The 20,481-nt window shown below is 46.4% G+C and overlaps 4 protein-coding genes across 4 annotated transcripts; 2 read left to right on the top strand and 2 right to left on the bottom strand.

Moving 5' to 3' along the window:
* Positions 1 to 288: 288 nt before the first annotated feature.
* Positions 289 to 6,689, bottom strand: C8R40DRAFT_1061477 (uncharacterized protein; the record flags this gene model as incomplete). Its single annotated transcript, XM_046225424.1, has 16 exons — positions 289 to 733; positions 789 to 912; positions 966 to 1,318; positions 1,379 to 1,454; positions 1,513 to 1,657; positions 1,714 to 1,980; positions 2,033 to 2,097; positions 2,150 to 3,650; positions 3,708 to 4,875; positions 4,929 to 5,264; positions 5,325 to 5,641; positions 5,694 to 6,053; positions 6,131 to 6,390; positions 6,441 to 6,507; positions 6,559 to 6,603; positions 6,654 to 6,689. 16 exons carry the CDS (start codon positions 6,687 to 6,689, stop codon positions 289 to 291), a joined length of 5,565 nt encoding a protein of 1,854 aa, XP_046079699.1.
* A 446-nt stretch (positions 6,690 to 7,135) lies between these two features.
* C8R40DRAFT_814718 (uncharacterized protein) lies at positions 7,136 to 9,655 on the bottom strand. Its single transcript, XM_046236312.1, has 5 exons — positions 9,654 to 9,655; positions 9,214 to 9,600; positions 8,313 to 9,095; positions 7,714 to 8,259; positions 7,136 to 7,654 (listed from the first exon to the last, which is right to left on the bottom strand). The coding sequence occupies exons 2-5, from the start codon at positions 9,333 to 9,335 to the stop codon at positions 7,177 to 7,179; spliced, it is 1,929 nt and encodes a 642-aa protein (XP_046079698.1). The 5' UTR covers positions 9,336 to 9,600; positions 9,654 to 9,655; the 3' UTR covers positions 7,136 to 7,176.
* A 2,342-nt stretch (positions 9,656 to 11,997) lies between these two features.
* Positions 11,998 to 13,188, top strand: C8R40DRAFT_1163893 (uncharacterized protein; the record flags this gene model as incomplete). Its single annotated transcript, XM_046230419.1, has 2 exons — positions 11,998 to 12,325; positions 12,392 to 13,188. The coding sequence occupies 2 exons, from the start codon at positions 11,998 to 12,000 to the stop codon at positions 13,186 to 13,188; spliced, it is 1,125 nt and encodes a 374-aa protein (XP_046079697.1).
* A 4,372-nt stretch (positions 13,189 to 17,560) lies between these two features.
* C8R40DRAFT_814516 (uncharacterized protein) lies at positions 17,561 to 19,895 on the top strand. The gene is made up of 11 exons (XM_046236310.1): positions 17,561 to 17,805; positions 17,856 to 17,980; positions 18,032 to 18,112; positions 18,162 to 18,230; positions 18,326 to 18,714; positions 18,785 to 18,802; positions 18,867 to 19,040; positions 19,100 to 19,189; positions 19,247 to 19,297; positions 19,358 to 19,616; positions 19,678 to 19,895. The coding sequence occupies exons 1-11, from the start codon at positions 17,762 to 17,764 to the stop codon at positions 19,740 to 19,742; spliced, it is 1,365 nt and encodes a 454-aa protein (XP_046079696.1). The 5' UTR covers positions 17,561 to 17,761; the 3' UTR covers positions 19,743 to 19,895.
* Positions 19,896 to 20,481: the final 586 nt, after the last annotated feature.

Below are 20,481 nucleotides of genomic sequence, written 5' to 3'. Positions count from 1 at the left end.
GAATGACTGACGACTTTCATGCGGTCCATGGTCTGGAAGAGTCGATAAGTCCGAGGTAGCAATCAGATTGGTCACGGAGATGACCAGAGCACGCACAACTCTGTGGAGCCCGTCTTCTTTGAACCTCGTGCGCCTGAAGTTGAAAGATCTTAAGAGTCGGGAAGTCCTAAAAATTTATTAAAGCCTTTTAATTTCCGTCTAGTCACACGAGGTCTAGTTCAATGAAGTTGCAAATGCATGGGTTCCAATCCATTGTTATTTTAAACGCCATTGGTATCCTGTTCAACTTTATGATACACCCATCTCACTCCCAATAATCTTTAAGCATTCCTTAGCGAGCGTGCGTGCATCCAGATGTTCGAGCTGGTGATCTATGCGACCTTCGACTTTGGGATCCTGTTCTTCAGAATACCGCGACGCAATGGATGCAGACGCAGGCCTAATGTGAACCCATGCTTCTGGTGTACGTCTAGGCACTGAGGCTATCTCGCAAAGTAAAGTGTAGAATTTGAACAGATGCCCGACCGAAGAACGATTGACTGCATCCAAGATCAGTGTTTTGGATGTCAGTGATGAAGGCATTGTGTTTTTGGAATCAGCCGATGGACTCAAGGGAGGCTGCTCTGAGGAGTACTTCGTTGGATCATCGGACAGCGCAGCCCATAACGATCCAGGCCATAATCGCAATTCTCGCAGTTTGCGGAGGACGTAGAGAAGCTCGTCTTCGCGGGCCCTAAATTGGGCAATATAACTTAGAAAACTGTGTCCCTGAAGGTAGATTAACACACCTTGGTAAGGGTAAATTACCCCTTAGCGCCTCGTCCGCAACGTATTGAACCATCGTCGTTCGACAACGTTTGAGTAGTGCTGGTAAACTTAGGGCGGCTAGACGTTTTCGAGCATGCTCTTGTTCTAAAAGGACGAAGATTGAGCGGCACAGATTGCTGAAGATTACATCCACAAACCTCTCGTAGTGTCTGAGCATATCAAGAACAACAAATCAAAGCACCAGTACGAGAACCGTTCGCGGGGTAAAGAATGTCCGGGGTCAGTACTTCCATGTGGATAATGCTGATCTGCACCGACGTGGACGTATTCATTTCTCCCAAACTCGCTCTCAGAAGGACTTGAGGACAAGGAAGAATCATACAGCCCACTGCCTAGCGCTAGCACTTTGGCAAGCTGAGTGAAAACGGAGTCAGGGATCCGGCTACCTCTAAGATGTGGAACGACGTCGATTTCGAGGGAAGCGACGAGAGAAAGGTCAAAGTTCTCTTCCTCTTCCTGAATGTCCAATGGAAAGCTCTCGGCAGTGGAACTGTTCATGAATATATGAATGAGGAAACAGTTGGAATGGTGCTTCGGAATGAACACGAACCAATCTGCGAGGATTCCGCCACGAAAGACATCTATGATCTGCCGCCAGATGCCTTCAAGTCGCTCGTCGGATATCTCTAAATGTATATGTCGATCTTTCAGCGAAACTTATATATTGAAGATCTGGCAATCTACCTTCATCGAAAGCAATGACCTGAGGAGCACATTCCTTGACGATGCGCAAGAAACAAGTTGTGGCTGTCTTCCATAGTGGAGGGTCCTTGCCATGTTTTGAAGGCGAAGGGCAGTCATATTTGAGTTTCACTGGGATGGAATACGCCTAGAATTTAGAGTAAGAGATCAAGTTCGAACCAGACATTCAAAGACTACACATACAGATAAGACAGCTTCTATAGTCCCCTCAGAGTACAGCTCTAATCTATCCTTGAATTGAAGACACAGTTCAACAAGTTTGGGCATGGTTTTCTTTGCAAGGGCTATATATGTTATGCGTTTGGAGGGAGTGGAACTCTTGGGGTCTGGAGGAATGTCGAATGCGGCAAGAAAAGGGAGCGTAGCAAATTCTGACAAGTCTCTGAGAACGAGGGATGGTATGCCAGAGCCAGACAGATCGATTCCGCCGATTGTGGTCATCACGACAGTCTATGAGAGGTGAGATGTAAAAGTATTCATAGGCACTACCATTCGAACATACCTGAACAGGAGGAAGTGCGTCAATGTCAGGTCGATAATCAGGGGAATTCGGGTAAGTCAACACTCCTACGGTAAAATTATCATTTCGAGATGCAATATGAAAAAATTTACGACGCACCTTTTAAAATGACCATCAACCGGGTTATCCTCTCTAAAGGCCATTCAGCACCTTCCAACGCACGACTGAGGTCCCGAGTAGACTGTATCACATCAACAAAAGCGACCAGGCATTCTTGCGTGAATGGTTTCGGTAGTATTGCCGAGTCAAGCGAGGGGGACTGTGCTCCATTCCGACGACGTAAGATTGCACTCCCAACTGCATCAATTGCAATCCAAATTCGTTCCTTCATCTCCACCACCTTCTGTCTCACGTCAAAAATGGATGCTGAGGATGCCTTGACAGCCTTCTCCAAGCACCTCAGTGCAGGCGTGCTTATGGATCGATTGTCGAGAAGAACGGAATCTTGAATGCGCGTCACAAAGGTATCCCATGCCGAATGAAATGATTCGAGATGTACGAGTTTTGAGGAAAGGAAATCGTGGAAGATGGAGCCAATTGAATTGAAGGCAAGAATTTTGGATTCATCCCACGCTTGTTCTCCGGCACCGGCGCCATCGAAGGGTTCAACAAGCGCCGAACGACGATGGATCTCCGTCGATAAGGATTCCACGAGCGGGAATGTGACTTTCCATATACACTCATCCCATGTTTGGAGACTAAGGCTTGCGCCATATAGCTGCATGGTCCGAAACAGAGTTTGTATTGCACCATCTCTGACCTCCGGGCGATCATCTGAGCACAGACCAAGGACCTCTAATAGCAGAAACATCCACAGAGCACTGTACTCCGGTTCCTTCTCAGCATCTTTTCGTTTCGCCTGAATCGCATCAGAAACGCTCCATAGAAGACTCGCGGCAGCAGTGAGAGCAATGTTGGTATTGGCTTGCCGCCCGAATTGTCCTAATGTGCTAATGCAGAGACGAAGATGTTCGGGCGAGAGTTCGGAAACAGAGTCACAAACCAAATTGAGAGACTGAAAGGCAATCTTGATTAGTGTGGTGTAGTTCTTTTCGGAAGGTACACCAAGGCCAAGCAGAATCGGTTTAGCACGAGGGGGTGAAGCAGTAGGGCTTGCTATGGTTGAGTCCACGGAGCCTGATTTTGTGGGTGGCGGAGGTCTACACACACTTTCAAGCATGGAGAATATTGTCTCCCAACCAACAATCAGTGTATGTCCCGAGACTTGCAAAATTTCATGCAAAGTCTCTAGACCCATCCGCCTCAACTCTACGGTAGTACCAACGTTCGCCGTAGCAGCACCAGGTAGGGAGGTGTAGTCCGGTATGACCTGGTAGGAGAGTACTTCCAAGACGCGTTGCTGAACTTGCGCTTGCAATTCTCCCGCGGTACCCAAGTTGCGAGGGACCGTAATGAGAATATCATCAAGGACCCTCGCGGCCTGAATGCGTATTGGTGGAGGAGCAGTGGGAAGACGAATAACGGAAAGGAGATGTGTTGTAATGGTGGTCCATGCAACTTCTGGAGGCCGGTATACCAAGCGATGGATGTTTTGAGAAATAACACCACCGAGTTTATTGATCCCGAAGTCGCCTGACCGCTGGGAGTAGACCACAATGTTAATGTAGCTCAAAAAGCGAAAAAGAGAACAACGAACCAATGTTCTTGGAAGGTGGATACCGCTAACTCTTCGGCGATGTGGAGTGTCTGCAATCGATGGCGCAGGCGGAGAAAGTACAACTCCATCAAGACTACTGAGTTCCTCCACACTTCCAGTTTCCGCAATGACTTCCAAACCCAACCCATCCGCGGTTCCTGTTTGCATCCCAATCATCTCTGCACTCAATTTACACAGGGCATCAGTGAAAAACTTGAACGCCCCGTCCTCCAGATTCTTTGACGCATCAAACAGGCGCTGTATTGCAGTTAACATCATTTCCGGGTCCAGGTCACTGAGGAGCGGATGACGTGGGGAAGGTTGCTGAGAGGATGAGACTGCAGCCGAGGAAAGTCCAAGTCCAGATCCTGATGAAGACAACGCCATGGACACAGACCGACTTGGAGTGGTATGACCGCCTCTCCCAGGAGAAAATGCACCACCTTTACTCCCTGGTGTCTGGGCCCCATATGCAATGCCTTTGCTTGTCAAAACATAATCAGCATTCTGTAGCACCTCCAGAATCCCGAACCAACTCTCGCCGAGGCTTCCAGCAAGGAACATTGAACTCGATATTAGAACTTTGAGGCACGCAAGATTACGTTCAGAAAGACCAGGGGATGTAGACCCGGTGCTCCCACTTAGACTTAGACCAAGATTTTCGGAAAAAGAGGTCGTTGCAGAGCGAGGAGTCTGCGGGTCTGTATACGAATCAAGACTCGACACGACCCGTGTGGGAACAGAGAACTTCGCCAAGCTCGTGAAGAAGGCGTCTCTTGGTGTAGTAAGACCCAACATCCCAGAGACATTGGTCATGGCTTGATAACTTGCCAGGATATCAACAAAAATTTCATCAGAAAGATTCGTTGCGATGACGAAGGAAAGCGCAGCGAGTAGAGCAGGCCAATTGCTTTCGATGATATCCCGTACGATTTGGAGTTGTTTTGTTAATGGATCGTCCGAAGAAAGGCTGGTAAAGTCCAAGGCTGGTGGTGCGCGGATAGGAGCCTCGCCTGCTGCGCGAGGTTTTTGGATGATTATGGTGTTGTAGAGGGGTGCGGCGAATGTTGCAAAGCCTTCACAAAGAGAGACGAGACATTGCACGGCGAGGAGATAGACGTATGATTCAGGAATTGGAGGAGAGTCGGCCTTGTCCAGTTGGTCAATACTGAAACATCACAATCAGTAGAAGAAATTTAGGAAGAGCAGAACGGCACTCACCACTGCAGTTTCATAGTTGAACCCTGCAAGCTTAGTCCAGCGTTCGAGCCCATCATTCCAACTACATTCGATACCGTGGCGCTAGCCGCAGTGGCAACCATCCCAGCTACTCCATCCAACGAATAAGCAGAACCACTGGGTGATAATGCGTAGTGGCTATCATTATTACTGCTGACACCCACACCGAACATCTGCGACCCTACCCCGAGCAGAGCGGGCTTTTCTGTGACAAGTCGTTTGAGCGCAGTGATAAGGGTGCTGAGAGCATTTGAGCCATGTTCCTGTGCATCGTAACGATCCCATACACTACGCATGAGTTCCGCATCGCTGCACAAACTGTTCCAAGACGAAGCAAACATTATGAGACGAAATGAACTCATGTTAAATAACGCTTACCCTCGCATAATCTCCATTGCAAGCACCCTCATCCACTGAGGTCTTGACCCGTGATTATGACCATACGATTCATTCGATGCGATGCTACTTCCGCTTCCGCTTGTATCCAACGACACCGAATTATCGTCCGTAATAATACGGATAAGGAGCATCAAGAACACCTCAGCTTCCGTCTGCAATTCGAGGGAAAATTGCTTCAGCAGGAGGAACACGACGCGGGTGCATCGCAAAATGAGAGGGAATGTCGGTCGGTCTGAGAGCGCCTTGAGGAGAAGGGGACAGAGATGATGTTGTAAAAGGAGAATCAGGGAAGGGTGCTATGGCTATCAATTAGACGGGTCGAAAAATCAACTGATACAATCGACTTACTTTTCGAAACAATGCATGATAATTCGTCAGAACACTCTCAATTAACTCCAGTGCGAACGTCTTATGGAGAGATTCAAGCTTGAGGAAATTCGGCTTTTCCGAATTGGCCAAGAGACATAGATCCTCGAATACGGAATACGCGTCTTTTGCGGAAGGACTGAGGGGAGTGGTGGTGCCATCTGGTAATGTCATTTCTGCGAGCCTATTATCCGCCTCTCCAATTTCTGCGTCTGTGTTCTTGTGATCCTCATCGACCATTTTGTCCATCACAACCATGACGAGCTGCCGAAGAGTTGCAGCGGCCGTACTAGATACGACTGCAATTCGTGATTCTTGTAACTTGAAACACAAAAGTAAAGCCTATGAAAGTACAAAGTATGCCTTCAGCGAACTGAATTGAGTGAATGAAATGGTATGTAAAGCATACTCCGACTTACATTGCCCAACAACGTATCGTGCACTTCCAAGTAATTTGTTATCAACCCGAGTAATGTTTGTAATATCTTGAGCTGGATATCTACACCCTGGTTCATTGCATCGCCCATTATACGGATAATTTCCGGCACAGTGGATTTCGGAACGGCTTTGAGGGATATGAGACGTTGAAGAGAACCAAGAGATATCGCAACGACTTTCGGAGACTTGGTAGCGCATCCCATGAATACTGGTTTGAGGAGATCGAAAGATTGTGGTCCATCTGAATAACACGAAGTTCAGCTCGGAGTAAGTAATACAGTATGAACAGACCTGTGGTAAGATTAATATTTGCCTGCTCTGGTGAAGCTCTAAGGATAGTCAAAGACTTTTCAGCGGCCTGGAAGAGGATGTATGAGAGCTGCTGTTGGATTTAGACTGCAGATAGTACCTCGCGAATTTCCGGATGCTTCCGCCGTGTTTCGCTGGACAGTGACTAATAAAACAGAATGAGCTCAATGTTAAGCACGAGATTATAGAACGGACCTGAAGTTCAGTGACTAGAAATGCCAAAGAGCTCATCTTACGCCTCTGTCTCCACTAGTCTTTGGATATCTCCCTTCTTCAGTTCTTGGAATTATGCCCAATCACTTCTACAAATTTCTCCGCCCACACTAAATCGAATTAAAGCACAGCACTGTGGCTCGAGTGTTGCGTTTGATAGAAAATAGTACAAATCGAGAGGGGTATAAGAGTCGAAGTAGGTTAAAATCTAAACAGAATCAAGTTGACGCGGCGACACGAAGACTTACACGTGCGTGTGCCCTTTTTGGAAAGGTCAAAGCATGTTCTTCTAACTAGGTCAAAGCTAGCCTTATCAAACGCCACGTTCGAAAAGTCCTATCATTATCAAAGAGGGTACGTAATACGGATATATGGTGTAATAACTACAGAGACAATAATGCTAATGATACAGCTAAGAGATAAACGAAAGTACCTACCGATACATGATATTATAGTTCATTATTTGAAATGGTTGATTCATGATACGCATTGCCTGCGAATTTGTTTAGAAGCGACGTCTTTTATTCGGAAAAGATTCCTCTTCATTGTCGCCGGTTTGTTGGGAAGGTTCCACGACTGTGAAACCCGAACTCGTTTCAGTCTGAAGCTTTGCACGACATTGTGACCTATGATTTTGACATCCTTTTTCCTCTTGGAAGCCCAGATCACAGGAATCACAGTAATATCGGCAATAGGGGTGGTGTTGCGCGTTAAAGTGTTTTGCCAAACGAGACCCTCCAACAGATTTTTCGCATCCGACCCATTTGCACTCCTTGGCAGATATTTGGTGCAAGTTGTCGAAATGGCGGGTTCGATCTTCGAACGTGATGTGCTGACCGCATTCCGCAGATTCTGGAAAATCCTTCCAGCGACAAACGACATACGGCGGAATTTCTGACTTTTTCATTTTTATATATGGACTGCGTTTGAGCGGATTCCGAGTGGTTCGTTTCCCACTGCCGTCTTCGAAGTAGATCTGGAGTCTATATATGTGATGAAAACAATCAGCAAGGCAAAAGAAGGTACGGGAAAAAACACTTACTCGGGGCCGGATGTAGGTTCTGTAGCTTTTTGGCTGAAAGCAACAGGATGTAGCTCAGCTTGATTCTCCATGTATTTTTGATGCTGCGAGCCAGAAGATTGAGTTCTCCCAGCAAGACCTCCCAGATTCATCGCGCCAGTGTGTGTATTATACTGCCCAGGAGGCTGAGGGACAACAGGAGGTTGGGGGTTTGGACCTGACATGAGTCCGGCAGGTCCATGGGGTATACCATACATCCCAAATTGATGCCCGGGAAATAGAACAGACATAGAACAATTTTGATGCTGTTGCGAGGAGGTCGAGGGGTGAATCGACGAAGAGTTGTGGGAGTAAGGTAAAAAGACATTAGGATAGAGGGGGAGTTTGTTCAGCGGCGGTGCTTGCTGAACTGAGGTCTGAGGAGCGACGTTAGAAGCTCCGAAGTTTGTGAAGGGGAAAGTTGGAGCCAGTCCAGAAGAGTGAAAGATGCCAGAGCCGGAGTCAGCGCTTCCAAAGGAGCCTGGAGTGAAGTGAGAAGGCAGAGCGAGAGCTGTTGCATTGTGCGATCTAGAATAATTCTCAGTCGAGCACCGGAATGAATCTGCAGGGAGTCTACATACCCATGCATAATCGACGACCCCATGCCATGCAGATCACCATCATCGTGATTATGATTAGAGGTAGGCATGAATTCTTCTTCAAGCCTCTTGCGTTTTTCACCTCGCCTCGTATTTGCTGTAAACGGTTGGTAACCTTGTAGAATAGAGTCGTTCGCAAACCCAGTCCGAGTGACAGCACCCGGAGGCGTGATAGGGAAGGGTTCGGGTGGGGTGTTTGTTGGACTAAACCTGAGCTCAGGGATAGTATGAGGCTCGTTCATAACCTGCTGACCACCCATATGAACTGAACCATTTGGGCAGTGTTCTTCCTCCATGTTCAAGGAAGGACCATTTGACATCTGGTGGGACTGCATCATAGTCAAAAACGCGTCGATGTTAACATTGAGATCATTAGAATTGGGCTCGGCTGAAGCAGGGTATTCGCCCAGTGGTGCATCGGCTTCAAGTTCAGGAGACACAGCGACCGGTGAGTCGCCGAAGAGACTGTCTGTGGAATCGTCGCTGACTTCAATCTGATTGGGAATCCCTGACTGTGATTGCGAACGGGACGCGTCGTGGTCGTCTACGACATGTGCAGGGGCGGAAGTGCCAGTACGCACGGATTGCTGGTCGTTAGATCCTTCTTGGATAAGGTGTTGTGGGAATTCTCCGGTAGCAGCGAAATGTTCCAAGTCTCGCCAAATCGAATCCTCACCCTCCACCACGACCTCCGCGTTAGCATCTCTTGTGATTGCAAGAAAGGCCTCCCGGTCCTGATGAGCATCAAATGAGTGGTGGTCATCACTAAATCGTTTATCACATAATCGACGTCCACATTGGAATGGGTCGAGGAAAGCAATGTGATATAAAACAGGGATCGCCAGATTAATAATCAGTCGAGGAAGAGACGAGAGAGACTCACCCATCAGAGTTCGATCTAATAATGTCCTCGTTGATCTCTAGTGGATCATTGAGTCCATCGAAAGCGGAAAGACCACCTTCCTCTACGCCAGCTCCGGACAACATCGCCTCGAGACTGTTCATTAAAGTCGTGATAATTTGAGAAGATTACAAGAAGGGAATACAAGAGAGCAACAAGATGAAGAGAAGAAGTTATAGCACGAGGTGCACAAGCAAGCAAGGGCAGTGGTGGTAGAAGTTGAAAAAAACTACTTTGGCTTCCTGCGAACCGGTTTTAATCTCCCAGCGCTTAATGCTTAATGGTGCGTGACTTGCGCGTTGCGTTACAACGAACAGCATCTCACGTGTGCGTGCCACTCGAGTCTCGGCAATCTCAGCATGCGATGTCCTGTACGAAAAGAAGGTTGAAACGAGCGCATCGAACAAGGAATTGAAATTCACCTTCAAACTCGGGAGCGACACACGAAACGGGTGTCGTTACTGACGATGATGGGAAAATAAACCTTCAAATTCAGTGAGATAGATGACGACGTGGTATGATCAACTCCTAAGCATCAGTGCAGAAAAGAAAGGGGTCAACTTGACCTCACCTGCCAGTCAAGATTATTTAGCATCTAGCAATATGGTCATAGGAATCGATAAATTGTCAGTCAACCCCTGACCATTGAAAAGTGTATGGTACGTGTATAGATGCAGCAAGAAGTGGCAGTGTGCAGAATACGCGTTAAGCTGTTCAAAGAATTGTCTCCAAGGGGGGAGGGACTTACTCCGTGGTTATATCGCTGCGATCTGTACTTATGCTGCCTTCGGGAGAAGATAAACGTGGAATCCCTTTTATCAAAAGAAAAAGAAACCCACACATTGAAGGCTACGTTCTTTATACTTCCAGCCTGCTTCTCTACGAATACTGTGACTTCATCCTATCAGTATATGTCGAGTTTGGGTTAAAAGGCGGTCTGGATTGGATGTACACGCTTGTAAGGAGCAGCGAGGAGCTTATAAACGCTGATATGGAAAAATTCGAAGTGATTTTCCATCGCAAGGCTGCGGATCACGGAAAGGACTGTCCATACTCGAGAGACTAGATAAGTATCGGTCAAAGGAAGGCAGAAGAAGTTACAAAAATCCAGGAGAAGGTAGCAGTGGTTCTATTCTCGATAACATGCTGGAAGGATATTCATGAGTATCTGATGACGTGGACGAGCGTCAGCGTCTAAAACATTTAGCACCTTCTTACCTTTTTTGGAAGGGTCAAAGCAGCTTTATCGAACACCTCCATCGATATTATTTTATTCAGCTCTAATTGCACACCACTATTTATTTTACAATGAACAAGATTTGAGATAAATAGTATTTAAAAGAACTGCTCTATTCATACTACACTATGTCTTCAGATAGAACTAGCAGCGACCCTTGCAATACGCTATGAGAAGCTCAGTTCCGCTCGGGGCGTCGCATTGCTCCGCCCACTCGCTCCCTTCGCCCGTGCAGTGAAAAATGAGAGAGCGAAATTTGTGGTCTCCACTCGGAATATCTGACCAATCATATGTCGACAAACGGCCTTCGTTTGTTATATGTAGATGTTATGTACTGAGTACTCGGATACTTCGAAGACAACAAGTGAATTCATAGATCAAGTTTTCGAGCTGCGAGAGTTGTACTCTGGTTGTACTTACAGCAATGACAATCCGATATTCAAAATCGTGGTCGTGGATCTTAGTGGACCCAATTGGATGCGTATTCTCCTCAATGCAACGCTTCACGGCATCGGATCTCCGTGCAATCCACCAGTCAAACGGTGAAGGGATTCGATGACCGCAGATGCTTAGCAATGGGAAGAAAGCTTACAAGTTTCGAAGGACTTCTATTCAAGTGACTGGGTCAAAGACTGGTGGACAGAGGCAACATCCATGTAGCGAATCTTTCTTATTACACCGTGGCGGTCGTGGTTGGTTTTGTTTATGGCCTTGTACATCAATACCTGACACGGCAACTGCCAATTCTGTGCAAGTTCTCCATGATGCAGAGGTGATGAGGAATGATATCGAAGTTTGGACTGAGTTTTCACCTCGGTACAAAGCTCTGGGGTAAACGAAGAGAAGGCACTTGATTTCTTGGAGGTGATCTGGAGGTGATTACTAGTACGTTACATGTACTGGATATTCGAAGAAAGGATGGATAGTTGGATATGTAGATACTGGCTAGCGAAACAGGACCTATTCCAGATCGTAAGCACAAGAGACCTGCGCGAGGGTGAAACGTCGTAATTGAGGTCCATGAGGATAACAACCAGCTCGAGCCGCCGCAGTTGTAGAATTTGGAGATTATATGAATTATGTAAATTTCCGAATCGATGGATCAACTTCGGTGTGCCTGATGGGAGTTGGAAGGAAGTTCGAATAGCTTGTTCTGCTGAAGATATTCAAGAATATTCAACGTCCTTAAAAGAAAGAGAGTTGATATCTGTTGCGTTAATCATTTCGTCAAGTTATGTATGTACACTCGGTTTTGGGGGGAGAAGAAATGACAGACATTATTTTTAGGCTGCGGAAGCGATCAACCGCTGATACAATGTCAAAGATCTTAAAATAGCTTTCCGCAGAGACTTTTTAGAGCGTGCATTCGACTTACACAGCCCTGCACGTTGTTCTTTTCTTCCTTTCCACTAGCAGCCTTTTTGGCTTTGTTCCTGTCCCAACTCTCGCCACTTGTACTCGCCACTATCGACGCTCAACAGACACTCGTTTGATAACATTTACCAAAGAAAATAATTCCCCTTTCCAAAATGCTCGCTATCGCAACAGCTTCTCTTCTTTTGGCCTCCACTGCCTTTGCGCAGTCGACGACGACTTTTCCTGACGGTGTTGTCGCCACCGGCACTATGGGTGTCACTAACCCTCCTGAACCTACCACCGGCACCGCTATCAACCAAACTTCCTTCTCCAGGTTATTGAGTATCAACTCTGTCGATGACTGGTGTATTTTCGCTCCTCCCGAGAGCCAGGACATTGCCGACTCAGAAACTATTGAGGTCGCTTGGTGTACTCAACAAAGAAACGATGCCAGGGTTATTCCTGATGGAACAATTTCAGGTGTCAGTTTGTTGAAGACTGGTTCGTTTTTTTTTTCCTGCATCGCCTTTTTTGCGTCGTGGAAAACTGAATCTTCAATTATTTTAGATATGTACGTCCAGATCATGGGCTACGGTGACCTCACCAAAATCAACATTCCCTCTGGTGACTGGGGAGGTGAACTCGACCCTCACGGTGCCTACGGCTCTGGTAATCCCATCGGCGGAAATGTCACCACTAACATGACCATCGACGGTGAAACCATTAACGTTGCCGAATGGATGCTTTACGTCTCCTACGAGCAATTCTGTTTCCGTGCTTGCACTTGGGCCAATTCAACGTACAGCGCCGCTGCCATGTGCTGGCACGAGCTTGATGAGATGGGTTGTGAATTTGTCATGCCCGGTAATTACAACTTCAACGGTACTTTCGAGACTTGTGAAGCCGATGTTGCATACCCTCCTGGATGGTATGTTGAGGGCTCTTCCGATGGGACCACCTCGTTCTCCTCCTTCGCTCAGTACTGGACCGGTGTCGTTGATGGAGTCACATATACTCAGGGTGATCTCGTCACTCCCTCCACTGTTCAGTCCACTCCCTCGTCGTCCAACTGCCAGACCGTTGCCACTATCTCCAACGGAATTGATCTGGCATCCCTTGGTGTCACGGGTGCTGCAACTGCGACTGGTAGCGGCGCGACTGCGACTGCCACCGGAAGCGCTGCCACTGCTACTGGTACTGCTGGTGCTGCCTCTGGTTCATCTTCGGGCTCGACAACCGCTGCAGCCTCTTCGTCGAGCAACGCTGCTGCTTCAGGCGCTCGTGTCTTCCAAGCTGGTATGTCAGAGGGTCTCACCGTATTGTCGATGATCTCCGCCATTGCCGCGATCGCTGCCTTCCATTAAGCGCATGATTTTGCCTTGTGGTCATCATGACTTTCCCAACTTTATGATTTCTTGCCCACCTCGTTGTCTTTAGCATAATTTTTCCCCGAAAGGACCCACGGAATATATTCTTTGTCGTCTTACGAGCTGTCTTCTATCTACATATCAATACTCGTATACCTACAACCCCTCTACTGCATATATAACTTGCTCTATCATCGCACCTCGCGCAATTGCGCATTTCCTTTTTCCCGCGTTTTGCTTCCACCTACGTTCCGCGTTTGTCCTACTTTACGTTGATGTTCTACGTTTTTGCCTTTGACTTCCCTACCTATGGATACATCGGTCTATTTCGTTTACACTCACCAGGACCCCAAATGGGACTTTACTAGGACCTACTACCTATGTGCCCATGACTCGTTTGTCTCTGGCACATACACATCCTCTCTTTACTTGTTCTTTCTATTGGTACGCTATACGTATAATAGGTGGTCGCAATGGAACAAATGGACTTTTTCCTCTAATCGTGGTGGCTTGCAATAACCCTTGAACTTCTCCCTGTCCAGCAAGACTTGGGAAAGTTGAAGGAGTTGCATAGCCAAATTCCAATAAATGCAGACAGTGGATAATGTACTCAAGAGACATCGATTACCTTGTGCGCAAGTCATGCTGTGCAGTGAATATACAACATACTGTATAAAACCAGCTTTGACACTTTGACGCCGACACTAGACGGGCCGGCGCTTATATAGATCAATGCCCGTAGCTCTCCATCTCCGTTCACCTCCGTACACTGGAACCACCTCCTCGCTCTGTTACACTCAGATCTTACTCATCAATAGCTCAGTACTCTACTTCTGACCCATCCTAGGAACTTTTCTACCAATACAGGAGGGAGAACAGCGTCGAAAACAAGCCTGAGCTCGCCACTGACATCGTGATGACTCGCGATGATATTTATCATTGTGTGAGCTTCAAGATACGGATCGCGGCTGGAATACTTATGGACCCCTCGGTGAATCATAATGTCGATCAGTCTAGATCCTATGCTTTGTCGTACGAAGCGTTAATAGCTTTCAACGTGGGCTCGTTATAACTCGTTCCGAGTCAGCTGAAATCACGGTTTTTACGTGGCTAAGGGTCTCGTTGGGGGACGGACCACATTCTCAATCCCCTATCGTGGCTGAAGGTGACTGAGCCCACGCTGAGCATTGTCACCGACTATCTGTAACGGCAACCTGTTCTTTTTCCCCTCTTTCGAGGGCCAGGTCATCACCAGATTGGGGGAGATGCTGCATATACGTGGGGTGTTAAATATTTGTCACAGGTCTCGTTCCCTTGCCAGGATGTGCTGAATCAAGTTGTCTTCCACATAAATTATGATTTACAGCATTCATAATACCTTTTCAAAGCGAGTAGCGGAACCGGGGTGAGCTCCTTGCGGTGGAAAGGCCTATTCATCGTCTCTAAACGAGTTCTCGATGTGTTGCTTACACCTTGAGTCCTCGGCCTCCTCTGAAGTACTTGGCAGGTACTTGTTTTGTTCGGTGGGAGCGACGAATGATGGAATTCCTTTTTTCTTGAGCAATTCTCGTAAGGTAGGTACTGCTTCTCTCCAGGCCGGCGGTATGTTAGGGTATGTTACGGGTTTGTTGTGCTGAAAACTCGAGTTTCAACTTGAAAGCTTGGACGTTGAGCGCTGAACATTAACGGCGATTTACCATAATTGATTAAGGTGCATGATGACCTTACCTGCCCTCGCGATTTCAGAATCGCCGACTGCATATATAATTCCAATAATGCGAAGCCCAAGATGAGTCGTTTCATTTTGGTACCAAAACTATTGCGCATTCCTCCCCTTTATCATTAACTTACTCTATGTAGCCTGTTTAAAAGAATCCCGGCACACATCTCGATCAGTATTGGCTGCGGTCCCTTTCAATCTACTTCAGCCTGTTCCCCGCCTCGTAAGTGCCCAGTAAGTGCCCTACCTATCAGAAGAACCAGTGCATCTTGTCTTCGGACTTTTCTTTGTCATTAGTTGGCTGCCGCGTGGATATGTATTGCACCTTTCATTATGGGACGTCAGAACCGTTCGCAGTAATCCACAGACTTTTTCCTCTGTTGCTGACATCGCCATTGATGAAGTGCGCGTGGAGCTGACTTGCAGTCAACAGTCGAGGAACGATATGCCATTGACCGTATGTAACCACCAGTACGTCGAAAACTCTGTCCAATTTACAGATGTGACCAGCAAAGATTGGACCATGGAAAACATACGATCTTCTCGGTGTACAGGACCCTTCAAACGTATATCGAGTACCATGGAAATGAAGGAGGATGAACGTGCGGTTTCACCGCGCGACAGATTGTTCAAAAACATGTATAGCACGATAGGAGTATAGCGCCTACCTCGGGCCTCGAATATGAAGTCATCGGAATCCTTGGGATACGAAAGGATAAAATCTCCATTGACAAGGATGGTATACATATGTACATACCAATTTCTACCAATAACAGAGGAACTTTATAATAAGGATGATTCCTAGGTACTACATTTCCTTTAGGTATTTCATCTTTACTTTCAGCTTCCAGTGAATCAACTTCCTCGTAAAATATCATGTAAAGTAGAATGATTGTCCGAACCCTTGAAACTTATTGCAATTGAATCTTACCCTGGCGAAATCTCCACGAGCATCTAGTTCCTATAATTTCCCATAGCTTTATATCATGCGTTAGACTGGATTTTCCTACCTTCCTTCTGTCGTACATTTACTGATATTGCTTGGACCTTCATGTACTCCAAATGGTTCCTGTTTTCTTTCCAGTAGCACAAAAGCGATACTGAGGTCGACGTCGTGATCCAATCACCCATCTTCAATGGGGTCTCTTGGCCCCATTGATCCAATAGTGGCGTGCGGGTCAATAAACGCGTTGCTTTGCCACCATACAAGCAGCGGGAAACAAAGGGGGTAAGCAGCGGTGGGGTAGCCGCCTTACAACCTCCACAGATTTTATCGGTGGAAATGAGTGATGGAACTGAATGTTCATCTTTCCGCGGCTAACACAAGAGGAAAATTTACATACGTGTAATGTCGCAAGGAAGCCTCAAGAATTGGTCCGGGAAATGTTTCTGATGTGCGATTATGTGTGAATAAGCCGTTAGGTCCGCGAAAATCTTCAGAGAAGCGACTCGCCTGTCTCCTTCTCTGACATCCCGGAAAAAAAAGATGAGCTGTTCATGCAAAGAATCATGGCACCTTCGAGGCTATATATTCTAACCAAGGACTATTACCTCCGAGTCAGCCGCCGTCCAGTGCTCAAGCTTAGAGAGGTTGTGCCTTTCATGTTCTAAGTATGAACCGACATGAGAAGAGAAGATATGAATGAATAATAGACTCAAGACGCTTACCGTCTTAGCTCCAGAATGCAGCTGGGTGTGAATGAGTGTGTGAAGAGCAGAACGCTGAGCGAAAATGTATGAGTGAACCGATAGAAATTTCATACAAGCAGCCATGCTCTAAAATTCTCTGATAGTGACCAGGAAAAGCGCAGGCAGGGAGTCAGTTCAGTGACTTGCATCATTGTTGTACTTGTTCAGAAAGTTAGGAAGCGGGCAGTCACATAGTCACTGTCACACCTACTTTTTTCTTTCATGATCATTGCAAAACGAATACTTCGAACTCCTCGCCTTCGGTATTTCGTCTGAAGGGTCAGATTCTCTCGGGGCAGCTCAGAGACAGTAAAAATTTAAATTTGGATGGAGAAGCATTTCGACTTTCGGTCCTCAAACTCGAATAATTTTACAGTATCCAACTGTATTCAATCCAAGTAAGTCAAACCCAGGTTAAGCCTGCTCCCATGCGCCTAACCCCATCGACAGATGGGGCTCCCTCAACCTCCTCCGACTGAATGAAGTCCGATTTTATCGACCTCGTGCTAGCATGGCTTAGCAGGGTTGGTGGTACGCGAGTAAGCACTTCGGGTGGATTAGGGAAGGAATGCATGTGCGCAGGGACAAAGTGCACCGAGTCTGTCTGTATGTCTTGCGCGATCATTTCAATTGTGTTCTGGCCTAGACGATGGGGACTTTTCGAAGTAATTGAAAGAGCTATTAGGGTGTTGATAACTCGTCATAGCTTCGCTCTATTCCGACCTTCATTCTTAGCCCACTCGAGTGCTGGAAAATCCGAAGTCTCCCTTCGACACGGCTGAAGTTTATCCCTGTAAGTATGTCGTTTTAAGAATATCATGCCTCATTGCCTGAAATCAGTATCCAGAAGGTCAGTTGATAGGTTGATGCCCAGAGACAGAGGTTGCGGAAAAGGCAATTTCCTCCCAGATTGTAACTAGAGCGCGACCAAATCGTGGGACATCTCGGGGCGTCTAAGTGAGTATCAGGTTGAGGAGATCATTTCGTTTCTGCGGCACGATGCACCTGGGCTGAAAGCACAAAGTCGCTACGCAGTCCGGTTAAATCGTGTCAAAGAACCAGGGCAGAATATGCATAAAAGGCTCGTTCCGTTTATTGTTATATTCTCGACTTGCACTGGTACACTTTATTTCGCAACCTAAACTTTAACGGCTTGCTCGAATGATGACCTCCGCAAATACCAGGAGATTACATGTAGCTATCTGGTAGGTGCACTGCTTAGCTCTGTGCAATCACATCTCATTATTTGTCTCAGCGGGGCAGGGATCGGAGGACTCACCTTCGCTCTGGCTCTATCGCGTTACACTGATATCGACATTGATATTTATGAAAGCGCGCGAGCACTCACAGAGGTCGGCGCAGGAATTGGAATATTTCCTCGTAAGAGTATTTCGAACATCATCGACGATAATATTTATTGTTCTTATTCAGGTCCTTGGAAAATCATTAAAATGCTCGGATTAGAAGCGGATCTACTCAAAGTAACTGAGACGAAAGTCGTCGATGGCCCGGGTAAGTATATGTTTGCTGCACCACTCGATCCACCTCAGATGTATTCTAGTTTCTGCCTTTCGTTACCGCAAGAGCGATCAATACGAAGGCATTGAATTTTATACTTTGATTACTCAAGGTCAGTGTTGGAAGTCCACTTTTTTCGGAGTGGCATATCAACTAACTTTCGTTTTATCCTTATTTTTCCCCTCGATTACTTACTTTCCGTTATAGGATCACTAATGCTTTTCCATCGAGCGGATTATCAACAAACTCTACTCAACCATCTTCCCAAACGATGCCGAACGCATTGTCTTAAACGTCTGAGATCTTACGCCCAACGTCAATCTGGCCCTATTGAGCTCTTGTTTGAGGATAGCACAACGGCGTCTTGCGATTTGCTTATTGGTGCAGATGGCGTGAAATCTGCCGTTCGTGCGGGAGTCTTAGGCGAAAAGGCTCAGTGGGCTAGGAGCGAAGGAAGACGGGAGGAGGCTGCGGAGATTCTCCAGCACGTCGAGCCAGTCTGGTCTGGAACTAACGCGTACCGAGCCTTGATCCCCGTTCAAAAGCTACAGACGATCGCGCCTAATCATCGGGTACTAAACACTCCTGGTGTCCAGGTATGTTATTTCAATAGCGTTCTACTCGTAGGTGAAAGTACAGTTCATCAATATTTCTTTGTTTTGATAGTATCTTGGGAAACACGGTGTAAGTCTATTGAACTTTAACTTTCTGGGATGACTTTTGGCTGATACACTGCATATATTATTAGTACATCATAGCATATCGCATCTCTGGAGGGAAATTAATCAATTTTGTTGCGTTCGTCGTCAAGCATCACTTGGAAAACACCCAGTTCAATGGTCCATGGATGTCAACTGTTGATACTAGTGCCTTTTCCTCGATATTTGCTCACTGGGAACCAGAAGTACAAGCTCTCATCGCTGTGAGTCTGAATCTCTCTCATCCTGTTCTCCGAATATAAACATACTTGTGTGTCGTCAGTGTGTTGAAAAACCGATGCAATGGGCAATCCACACTGTCCGCCCAATGCAATCATTTGTTTCTGGAAGGGTAGCACTACTAGGAGATGCTGTGGGTAGCTGATTTTTCACCAATTTTTTTGTTCCCTAAGGTGCATTTTTTATCCAGGCTCATTCAATGACACCACATCAGGGCTCCGGTGCAGGACAAGCTATCGAGGTCCGTACATACATATCTCTGAGAATATCGCAGAAAATCTCAAATAGAATGCCTTGACAGGATGCGTACATCCTCGCGACTGTTTTGGGTCACCCATCCACTAACCGTACCAATATTGCTCGTGCGCTGCGTGTCTATGACAGCATTCGGTGCCCTTTTGCGTATAGAGTGATGGAGGTTAGTCGAATAAACGGGCGCTACTTCACTCTTCAGCTTGATGAAGCCGCCGGAGCAATGGATTTAGACAAATTGCCACCGAAACAGCAATGGGATAATTTACAACGGCTTGGGTCAAGAATTGTAAAGAACTGGGAATGGAGTGCGTGTACCCGATGCATTTTATCGAGGAATCTGGATAGACTAATGATGTCTTTCTTCAGCTTGGACAACATCGATTGATACAACGTTGCAAGAAGCCTTGCGCATGTTAGAGAGTCTCGCGTGATCTTACCTCAAAGCGGGGGTCCGAAGTCTGTCAGCTTCAAATCATTAATTTATACATGGGTTCCCTGGCACAGAAATGGATAAGTGTACCATATAACTGTAATTTGTGTACATCATTTGTAGTTCAACTTAGAGAGCAAATACACACTATGGAATTTTCCACACGGATAGGATGCTGATTTTATGATCTTGAATCCAGGTCTGAAAAAAATGTAGCTTTAACGATAAAGGGTGGCATTGACTTCCGTGACTTGCACATTTTTAAAGCGTGGCTTAGAAGGAGTAGGAGGATTTAATGACGAATTAAACTTGAAGCTACAGTCGTATGGACAGTTAATCGCAAGTATAATGGCATCGCAAAGATGTGAAAATTTATCACCGGTTACCAAGAACACTAAACCGACACAAGTTATAAATGTGATTTTTCATCGGCTGAGTAATTTGTGTTTTTTCAAGCTCTTTGATTATCCGTGAAAGAATACGCGACAAAAAGCTGTTTCGGAGAGTGGATGAGAATTGAAACTTTGATGTATGATGTATCAAGGGGAATCGGGATACAATGCACTGCAATTTTGCATATGTTCCGCGGTCCTCACCATAATCTGCCATCAGGTTTCCCCTTGCCACTTCCCCACAAATTATTTTATTGTTCTCATCCGACTCTTCTGTACGTCTCATTGTACTCTCCGTATTCGAATGTATTCATATCCCTATTCGAGTCCTTAGTCCGAGTTTGAGCT

Source organism: Lentinula edodes, assembly GCF_021015755.1.
Source record: "Lentinula edodes strain Le(Bin) 0899 ss11 chromosome Unknown C8R40scaffold_66, whole genome shotgun sequence".
Lineage (NCBI taxonomy): Eukaryota > Fungi > Basidiomycota > Agaricomycetes > Agaricales > Omphalotaceae > Lentinula > Lentinula edodes.
This window is presented reverse-complemented; position numbering and strand designations above follow the sequence as displayed.